General features: G+C 40.1%; 1 protein-coding gene across 1 annotated transcript in view; it reads right to left on the bottom strand.

The window, feature by feature from the left end:
- Positions 1 to 421: 421 nt before the first annotated feature.
- The window catches only part of RGMB (repulsive guidance molecule family member b), a 40,847-nt gene continuing 29,795 nt past the window's right edge, over positions 422 to 11,473 (bottom strand). Inside the window, exon 3 of the mRNA XM_018562191.1 lies at positions 422 to 1,613. Within this exon, the coding sequence (XP_018417693.1) occupies positions 948 to 1,613 (666 nt within the window). The 3' untranslated portion in view covers positions 422 to 947. The remainder of the gene's footprint in view (positions 1,614 to 11,473) is intronic.

The raw sequence follows: 11,473 nt of genomic DNA, 5'->3' as shown, positions 1-11,473 counted from the left end.
GGAATATGGGGTGCGGTAGTCACTGGCACAGACAGCAATACATTTTCTTGGTCTGTGCCCCCATTGGAGAGATTTTTGAATCCCTTCCTGTCATGAGAGAAAGTTAAGGTAACTCTTCACAGTTACACAGGCAGCATAATCCTGACAGAGACTCTGAACCCATAACAAAGAAAAACATTTTGGCTGAAATTGGGCTTTAAGACAGTGTCAAAATCCAGGAATACACACATATTAGAACGCAACACTATACCCCACACTTGTACTGTAAATAATTTTTTTCTCTCGATACTCTACATCCAATAACATGACTTGAAAGGTTGTTCCACATAGAGCAGTGAGATCAGAAGATCTGCACTTTGATGCAGTGGGCTGCATATTATATATGTCTATGGTTTAGGCATTGTATGATCTTATTTCTTTATTCCTCTCTTGCTCTTAAATGGTCCATTCATAAGGCAGAAGAAAGTTGTTCACATTAGTTCCTATGAATAAGCCTTAGAAAGAAATCTTATTCCATGATCTACCATGGCAATTCTATTGCCACCTACACAACTATCCTGGCAACTGACACAATATGGGAAAAAAATAAAATTCTTAGGTTTCAACACAATACATAAGCAGAGCTTGGTCTGTGTGCTGTCACACAACTTCTCACTGGTAGAGACACATAAATATATAAAAAAATAAAGTGCTTTCTAAAAGGTTCCAGCAACGGAACATACAAAACATTTCACAAGAAAAAAAAAAGAAAAAAGAAGACAAAAGTAAAAATGTAATACTACATCCAAATTAAGTATAAACAATGACAATATTTACAATCTCATGGGCATCCCAAGACAAACAACCCTTCATATACACGGTATATACATATACGCTGTTATCCTTGATCAATATATTATAACAATATATATTTTACATTTTGTTTTTGTTTTTACACAGGAAAACTCCTACAAAAAAGCAACAAGGACTAAGCATACAAGCCCAAGAACAACGGCCGGCAAAGCTTGTGCCTTGCCCACATTTCCACTGTTAGGGAAGATTTGCCATAGCTCCTTTCTGGGGTGTAGACCTTCCACATCCTCCCAAGCACTGTAAGCTGCAGCAGTAAAGTTTGCATCGCCTGTTGTCAACAGGTCAAATACACAAGACTGGAAGTAGATGTGTCGGACTTGGAACGTTTCAAGACACTTGGCAATTGCACTTTCCAGTGTGTATGCCGATCGAGCCTGAATAGGTGACGAGCTGGATGGAGTTTTCACTGTCGCTGGAAAACGTAGATGTCCACCTTCATCAATGCGTTCACTAGATGGGCAGCCATTCATGCACAGCTGCAAGTCTTGGCTCTCCTCGTAAGCCACTGCCAATTCCTCTGGCATGCGAATGGCCAAAGTTAGGTAGTTTCCATGTTGTCGTACAATGACAGTTGTTCCGATGTACTTGGCATGCATTTCAACATGCTTTCCACTGACTTTCTCTATAATCCGCAAGGTTTTAGAGTCTCCATCTCCACCACTAGTTGTGCCATCAACAAAAGCTGCTGGGAGGTCATCAGTCACAGCCTGGTACACTTTCTGGTCGGTGCAATCAGGATAGGATTTAAATATTATAGTTATCTAAAAGAGAACAAAATAAAATGGTAAGTTACAAAAGTATAATTAACCATAAAATCATATCAACCCCTGCAACAACAAAAAAAAATATGTTATCGATACTTAGGAGCCAAAAAGCACTCGTGCCTAAAAAACTGCAGCTAGCAACTAAGTTTAATCAACATTTTCTGATTGAGTCAATAGAAAGGCGTGTTGGATCTTTGCCTTCCAGATACTAGACTGGTCAAACTCCTGATAAGTATACTTGTTCTGGGTGAGAAACACAGAATGTACTCAAGTCTATAGGTCGGTGTGACAGCCAGAAAACTGTTTTCTTCTATTCAACCAGCAGCTGGTCTCCTTTTCACACCATTAACCTTGTATCCTTTAGTTGTGCTGAAAGAAGTCCGTTATATACAGGACCCCATAAGTCATCACAGCAGTGACCCATTCCTGATAGTATGGATTAACCCTCGGGTTTCAATCAAACAGAGGTATTAAAAGCAAGCTGCATCCTATCTCTTAAGCTAACCTATAGTGCAATGGGATTCCTTTCTTATCCCCTGATGGAATACAAGCTCACGTTTAGTTTACTAATTTGTATCGAGATTGTAATCCATCATGGGAGTGAGACTGGAGTGGTGGCTACTTTACAACACACACAGAGACCATGGGAAACAAATGTAGCCACCCTCTAGAAGGAAGGACAGTGTTAGCACAAATTCAGATATGATTTCAGGGTCTACAGCTGAGCGATACACACATAATATGCAGTATTGTTAATAGTTAAGGTACTTGAATGCATTTTTAAGATTTAACTCCTGAGTTTAGTGTCACTAACTGTCACATGGGGAAAGCATTCAAAAAAAAAAAAAAAAAAAATATTTAGAACATATGACTAAAGATAACTGGAAAACAGCAATATTAGGTGAGCAAGGACAGGTTTGGGAAACACTGCTATAGATAATGCTCTAGATTCCCTCCTGACAAGAAGATAGCAATCATTTCTCGCTGGACACATTGGGGGATGTCTACAGAATGTACAGAGGCTGACAGCTGGTAAAATATTTTTTTTCTAAAAATAAGTAACTTTACCTTTAAAATTAAAAATAAATACAATTATTCACCTTTAAATTACTTAAACAGTGCATCCTAAAGATTAAATGCTAAAAAAATATACACAAACATTTCAGAGAAATTAGTTAAATGTTTATAACCATTATAATTAGTATAAATATGCCTCAAACGAGAGACTTTAAAAGGCTGAAAAGATGTAGTGGATCACCTAGGTACTACGATAGATAATACATATTTTTATAGCCAATGTTGCAGGAAAGGTAATAAATATTTTTATAGCTAATGTTGCAGGATAGGTAATAAATATTTTATAGTTGATGATTTCAGGACAGATAATAAATATTCTCAGCGCTGACAATTTCAGGGCAGGTAATAAATATTTTCAATGTTGATGATTTCAAAAGACTATTTTGAAATGGTAAAATGTGTCAAAATTTGATGTTAATACTTAAATAGTTATGAGATATAGAAGATCAAATCCAAATAGACTTTATTTATGGACTTTTTTTTAGGACAGCAGTTTACAAGACAAAAAACGAATGACAAGAACAGCAACATCTTGCTCAAGTTTACTCAACACCTGAGAGTGAAGAGAACTTGCAGAAGCAGTAATAATGAGAGACAAAATGACAGGTCTCTTCATTTAATAGGTACCTTAGGCAACCCACAATCATAACATTAGCACTGTAAATTACAGCATCAACTCTTCTCACAAAGCTAAGCAATTTGTCTACTTGACAGCCGTGACTCATAAAAGTCTCTGACTTCTACTGAAATCCACCTTGCCGTCACACTACAGAACTCGTGTTTCAACTTGGGCGCGTAGGATTTCACACTTGAAAATAAAATTAGCAATCTCCTAATATTAAACCTCTTCTCTTAACAGGAAGCACTCTGTCTATATAAGTGTGCACTGCTGGCTGGTGGTTTCAATAAAAGTGTCATTTTGTTTGAGAAAATAATCTCACATAAACAGGCAGCCATCTTAAAAAGAGAGCCAGTCACAACTAAGATCATGCAAGAATCTGACTACATAGAGCGTGTGTTGATAAATGTTTTCACCCCAGATTCACACACCTTTTACCCAGAATTTGCAAATGTTTCCCATTGAATCCAATTAGAAAATGTGTAAACATTGGGTGAAAACACTTAAACACACACCTTAGTCTTTAGGTATTTTGAAAAGAATGTTACCAACTTAAACAAATTGCAGGTAGAAACAAAGATCAAGTATTTTAAATGCTTACTTGTAACTTTTTTCTTTTCCATAAAATATGTTATTTACTTGCGATATGCCTTTGAACTTGCTAGGGAAATCAACTACAGCAGGAAGGTAAAATTACCTAGCACAACCACAGTTTGCCCTCCCTCCTTGCAGGTCATAGCCCTCCCCTCGTCTGGGAATGTCCATTTACTTTGTGTGCCGGCCTAGCTCCTCTGGGGGAGGAAAGAAGAGGAATACCATAGTGTGTCACTTAAAGGTTTGTTAAACCCTCAGGTTTTTTTTGCATATATCTAGTGCTAGCAAGCAGTAGATAAATGCAAAAACTTTAAAAAGAAATTCCCTTCCGAAAATCTGAAAAACCTTGGGCGGCCGCAAAGGATCTTGGGGCAGGCACATGCGCAGTTCAGATTTTCGGCCTGGAGACGAGGAGAGACACAAGGTAAGTCTAGGGACAGCGTTCACCCGCATGCAGACACCGTGGGACAGGAAGTGCCAGCAAGGACAGAGGAGTCAGCGCTGGATCAGAGACCCGCAGCAGCGCTGGAGGGAAAGATGAAAACTACAGGAAAGAAGATCGGATTAAGAGTGAGGTTGGGCAGTATAAAGCTTTCTGGATGTCTACACAAGGGCGGGCTTTTACAGGTAAATGACATGCATAACATGTTAGCTGCACATATAATCTTATGGAAAGACTTCAACAACATAATCTTATGTTGTTGAAATGAATAGTCTGGTGCTAGCTAAATGCTGATGGCTTACAATTTACATGTGTCCTATTTTTATTGGTTTGTGTCTGTCAAGAATATCACTGAAGTCTGCTGGTTTGCTGCCTGTCAACAGACTGGACTCACACAACAAATACATATGTAGAAGACGACATACATAACACGAACATTTATTGTTGCCTACAGCAACCAATCCGATTTTGACTGTCAATTCTGCAGAGTTGAAAATGTAACAAGACTTCTCATCGGGCAACAAGAAATGTTCTAGCACACCTTTTAAGCATAAGCCCCGTCTGAGTTCAGACAGTTGGCAGTGTAGCCAATATCCAGCCTAAGTAAATAAAGCTAAATGAGGAAACAAATGTCAATCTTTCAGAAGGTAAGCAAGCATGCCCAACTTATGAAGATTCAATATAGACATTCATGGATAATCTCATTCATGACAGATCCCCTTCAAAGTTGTTTTGACAACTCACTTCTATCAGACTTCTAAAGTATAACTCCATCCAAACTTGATAATTTACTTCTGGGGAGATGCTGAAGCACAGAATCACTTAGTACTTCTGCCACTCAAGTAAAGAGCTCCCCCATCAAAAAATAGGCAGCTCTGCATTCTGCCATAGCCTTACAAAACAACACTCCTCGAGTTACTTTTTCCCATCATAGAAAATTTGTTTTACAGGATTCAGCAGTGTCCACAAAATCGTGGCTGTGGCAGGAGCTAGGCCTAAGCTTCGGAAATCTTACCTCTGAAGTCACCAAGTGATATGACAAGCAACCAAGAGAGACAAACCACCCATCGGGATAACTAGGGTCAGTTACCTGTGGTTTGTAGTGGGCAAATAAACCAATTCTATAGGATTTCTGGTAGGACTGTCTATACTATTCTAGCAGGTACTCACTGTCATTGCTTTAATGGAACCCACTTATGACATGTATATAAGATTCTACAGGTTCTTAGTGTTGCATGGCCTACAGTCTATATCGTATGTCTTTCACTGGTGCTCGCATTGATGAACATGAGGGAGACAATTAGCTCATCTTCAGCGAAACACCTAACTCGTCTTGTGTCCTTGTACATTAGACGTTCAGGAATTTGGCACGACCACCCCCACCACCAATATGTCATTTATTATTGATAAACCGAAATGCTGTGTATTTAAAACATCAATGCTTATGTTAAGCTTCTTTCCCGGATGAGCTCCTGTACTCATCCATTTTTAAACAATTTGCTCCTTGGCTTCTCACCAGCTGTGAAAACAGTAACATCAAGGTAAGGATCAGCATTCCAGACCTCCTTACAATGTCAAATCCTGCAACTAATGTGCATTAGAGCTTCACCAATCAGGTGACCCAAGTGATACCAACAATACTCTTCAAACAAGGATTATATAAAGTATTATATACAATGTACGGTATACCAAAATGTTCTTTCTAATGGGGGAGTTGCAGCTGGAATGGTCAACAGGGAGGCCCCCCTCTACAGATCTTTGTCTAGCTGGTGGTTACCATGACTCGAGTACTAAAGCCTGTCTCCACCCAATAAAATACTCATAGAAGATGCATTTTATTTGACACCTGATTGATAAGCCACAATACCAAATTTCATCACAAGGAAGCGCCGTAGCAATCATCTTTTCCTGCCCAATAAAGCCAGGAACTATGATAGGGAGTGGGATTTCAAATTCGTACAAGAAAGGTCAGAAGGCAGTCTCTTTAACCATAATGGATAGGGTGTGTGTGTGTGTGTGTGTGTGTGTGTGTGTGTGTATATATATATATATTAGGTATTTTATTAGGTACACCTCATCAACTGCTCGTTAACACAAATATTTAATCAGTCAATCACATGGCAGTAACTCAATACATTTAGGCATGTAGACATGGTCAAGATGGTCTGCTGAAGTTCGAACAGAGCATCAGAAAAGGGGGAAGAAAAGTGATTTAAGTGAATGTAAGACTATACCTGGCCGTGTGGATGTTTCTGTGCATGCGCCTGCCTTCCGCATTTGCGGGAAACGGGTGCTACTGCGCATGCGCGCTCAACATACGTGCGCGCGGAAACGTGCAGGAAGTGATGCAGCTTCTCTGGATTGATGGCCCTATTTAAACTTGCCAGTCCTATGGATCATTGCTGGATGGTCTTTCAGCTCCTGTGTATGTGTTCCTGTGCCTCTGCCTGTTCCAGTATTCTGTTGCCTGACCCGGATCTCCTTGACTACGCCTGACTGCTGGCTGGTGGTCTTCCCAGCTGCTTCCCTGGAGACCAGCTTCGGACTCACCCAGGCACTGTGCCCTGCACCCTCTGGCACCGGTGCTGCTCTCTGTCCTCTCACTCCCTGTTACCACTCTTAGGGATGTGGGACAAGAATTGCAAAGGAGGCCTCCTCACTACTCGGTTCTCTACCAGGTACATGATAGTGACTTTGAACATGGCATGGTTTTTGGTGCCAGACGGGCTGGTTTGAGTATTTCAGCAACTGCTGAGCTAGTGGGATTTTCATACACAACCATCTTTAGGGTTTACAGAGAATGGTCTGAAACAGAGAAAATATCCAGTGAGTGGCAGCTCTCTGGGCAAGAATACCTTGTTGATGCCAGAGGTCAGAGGAGAAGGGCTAGACTGGTTCAAGCTGATAGAAAGGCAACAGTAACTCAAATAACCACTCGTTACATCCAAGGTATGCAGAAGAGCATCTCTGAACACACAACTCATTGAAACAGATGGGCTACAGCCACGGAAGACCACACCGAGTGCCACTTCTGTCAGCTAAGAACAGGGAACTGAGGCTACAGTTTGCAAGGCCTCACCAAAATTGTAAAAACGTTGCCTGGTCTGATAAGTCTCAATTTCTGTTGCGACATTCGGATTTTCGGGTTAGAATCTGATGTAAACAACAAGAAAGCATGGATCCATCCTGCATTGTATCAATGGTTCAGGCTTGTAGAGCTTCGCATCATGAATGCGAGGTCGACAAATCTGTAGCAACTGTGTGATGCTATCATGTCAATATGGACCAAACTCTCTAAGGAATGTTTTCATCAACTTGTTGAATCTATACCACAAAGAATTAAAGCAGTTCTGAAGACAAAAGGGGTCCAACCCAGTACTAGCAAGATGTACCTAATAAAGTTGCCAATAAGTGTATATCCTCCCGCACTGCCCTGCTTAGCCTCCTGTGACAGATCAACATGGAGAGCGGTGTGGGGGCGGAGACAGCTGTCGTGTGTGAATGTTTGCAACCTCTACATCTGCAGTCACAAATATACACAAGATGACGGTTGATGAGGAGCAGCTGTGTGATCTCCTTTAACTATGTGGTTTCACATAACTGTTCTGCTGGTGGGTGTGTTTAGTTGGCTATCTGGTTGTAGATATAGAAGTTTCTGGTGGAAGCCTTATCATGGCTGCCAGCCACAAAAGCTCAACTGAAGTAGGACTGCCTATAGTTGTGAACTAGAAGACAGACAGTCTTGCCAATGGTGAATACCTGTTCTGTCAATAAATATGTTTCTGATGAACTGCTACTTGTTCTGAATGATGGAAAGGCCAACATACTGGTGAACAGCACCATTAAACCCAATCTACACAATTACTGGAATATGTAAATTGTGTAAGATAGGCCAGAAATCTTCTCTGAATTTTCTCTTGCCTGAACCAAAATATGGCATCTACCATGTGGAATTATGCAAACAATTACCTAGTTGGCAACAGAATTCGTCCTGCCTACGGGCACAGAACCTATATTCCTATAATCCTTTAATTCTACGCCTTAACCGCTGTGTTGAATTTCAAAACACTGGAAGACAAATACAGGTACTTAGAACATGACACTCAGATAAATCCACCTGTTCAGTCTACAGCCCGGCAATACAAAATCACAAATTCTGCCACTGATGAGCCTCATCAATCAATAATTAGGCTGTGCAGGGAAAGCAAAGCAACAGTTCACTGGCAATGGCTGGCCTACCAATATCGGTTTCTTCCAATAGGACAGGGGTCCATTATCTACCTGTGTTGCATGAGGCAGAAGCAATAACCATGGTGGTATCTACTAACCTGTAGTTGGTTTGGAGGCAGGCATTTCTCATAGCCATATCGAACCTAATAATCGGCTAACTAATCGATTTTGAAAATAATCGTTAGATGCAGCTCTAAATAGATGCTTATGCTGCCTACACATGTAAAACAATGCTGTAATCGGTCGAACCAATAACAACCACGTTGTCCAGTACCTTTGTGAATGAGAATCACCAATGCTTCCAGAGACTTCCCAAAATGACGAAGAATATCTGCATCCAATGCATGCCTAATCAACAGGGAACAATATAAAACCATGCAAGCATCAGAACTGCCCAAGTCAGGTAATGCTGCAGTGTGCTTAGTAATGATACGCAGATCCATAATTCCCAAGGATTCTCCATCCATCTTCAAAAGATATTGATGAACCAAAAAAAATTATAATTAATAATTACTAAAGCAGCTGCAGTCTGGGCAAGCTAGGCAAGAGGTAAAAGAATTACAGAATATCTAGCTCTTCAAAAGCCAAAACATAGCCAGGTCTACAGGTACAGTGCAATGCATGTAAAGTAAACCTGTCCTTTAAATAAATAAAAAAAATCCAAACCCATCACTTCCTTCCTGTGCTAGGCATCCTCCACCACCTATACTAAAATTTGCTTGTTCCTCCACTGATCTAAATCTCCACTACTGAAGCCAATATGTTTCTGCAAAAAACAAAATTAGTACTTCCACACTCTACTACAGCCTTTCTCAACCACGGTGCCACAGGGATGCCTCAAAATTTTGTGGTAGTGGGATTGTGATGTGAAGGGAGGAACGAAGACTGAAGTGAAGGGGGCTACTGGTGTAAATGGGGCTACTGATGTAAAGGGTGACTCTGAAGTGAATGGGGGAATCTTGATTTGATTTGAAGGGGGCACTTTGACGTGAAGAGGAAAACCCACTGTTTTGTATGTCTTTGCGTGGGGTCCCCCTTAAATTCTATGACATTTTAGGCTGGGGTGCCTCAAGATTTTGAATACTTTTAAAGAGTGCCATGTCTGGCACCGTGTGACAGCACTGGAGCCTGGTGATTGGTTACTTCTGCTTCATGCGTTGCACTCTGGGAAGTCTAGAGGCCTGTCAACCCATACACAGAACAAAAAAGATAAGCTAAGTAATGAAGGATACCGAGCACTGGGTGGCAATTTTAAGTAGATTTTAAACAGATCTGCTTTCAAAAATAGAAGCTGGGCAAAATGTAGCAATACTAAATCCAAAGCAAAAGAAAGCAAAGTGATTTTTCTTCCACAGTCTGGGTAATCAGATGTATATCCATTGAGGAAGATTTCTCTTTGCAAATAAGCATGTTAAACTGATGCATTAGGTAAACCTTCTGACAGTCAGTTTAGCACAATTGTTATTGCCATCTACATGATGTTAAATGATTTGTGCAGTGCACACGGCTGTGAAACGAAATAGCTGAAAGCCAAATACTGCGATTACAGGGAATAGAGTGGGAGAAAGTTTAATTTTAAACTTGGCACTAAGCAAGATGGAAAAGTTTATGTAAAGTTCTGGAGCGCAGATGAAAAATGGGCTGCAATCAGAGCACTCAAGTGAGTGGAACTCAAACATACGAGCAGGCACATCTATGCATTATGGTACATAGAGCTGATCAATGTCACTACAGGCATTTCCGTTTATAAAAAGCCAGGTAGGCAGGAATCTAGCTAGAATGGAGTCTTCATTCTAGCGCTTGTATACTGTAAGCCTATATTTCTGTACAGCTGAAGAGTTTGTACTATAAGATACCACATTAAAGTAGATATAGGAGCTTAATTGAATGACATTGGCCACTTTGGCTTAAACGGATGCTTTTTATTTGTTAGAGAACATGGTTTAATTTATTTTCTTTACATCCAGATTTGCATCAGTGCTGCTCATCTCCTGCGGTCACATACATGTACTCCTGCAGTGGCTACATGGCATTTCCCAATAGTGGCAACAGTGGACTATGTCCGTGTAAATAAGGGGTGGACAAATTAATATGGAATTCAGTAGTCAGAGTGGCCAATTAACTCCATTAACAACAACTAGAGAAAATGTGAAAAAAGTTAGGAGGCAGCTGTCAGTTTTAAAGAGGAACTTTACCCATATCTGTGTAACGACAACAAATACACCTTTAGAAATAATTAGTAATGGCAATCTACTAACAGATAATTGCAGGCTTTTTACTCTTTACATAGGAAAAATGCCTTTCCCCTCTCATGAGATTACTCATGAGATTACAGATGAGATTTTGCTGCAATGCCCTTTGATGTAACCTTCCTAGGATGCAGGGCTTGGGCACATTACATCATTAATGCCAAAGAGGATCAGAAAGTTGAAAAATAATAATTGTAAGTAAAAGAAAAATATGTTTAACTAATGAATGTAAGTTGTATTTTTCCACGGTTATGTCCGATGTTTAGGGATACATTGCATCGTATGCTTCTATTTGTTTTGGAAAACAGGATTCACTTTCTTTTTGGGGGCTACAAAATCCCAATGTCTCATTTTATGTAGCTCAGCTGAAGCAAAGCAATGAAAAATTTGACATGTTGGCCCTGGTCATTAAATGTCAGGAAATGTCTTCTCCATCTGGCCATGATTAGCACACTGGATAAGTGATCAACAAGTTCCAATGAATGTCTTTTTTTTCTGTAATTACTTACACATCACAATGGGGTTAGGAAGCCAGCTGTAAATCTAAGAACTGTTGTATGCCGGGCTGATTAGAAAAGCTCATTTTCTACAATTAGGATCATTAGCAAGACATCTGTTCATATGTTACCATTAGCATTCCTTCTAA

The sequence above is a fragment of the Nanorana parkeri genome, unplaced genomic scaffold (assembly GCF_000935625.1).
Source record: "Nanorana parkeri isolate BGI_ZX_2015 unplaced genomic scaffold, ASM93562v1 scaffold564, whole genome shotgun sequence".
NCBI lineage: Eukaryota > Metazoa > Chordata > Amphibia > Anura > Dicroglossidae > Nanorana > Nanorana parkeri.
The sequence above is the reverse complement of the archived record's forward strand: the minus strand, read 5'-3'. Positions and strand labels throughout refer to the sequence as shown.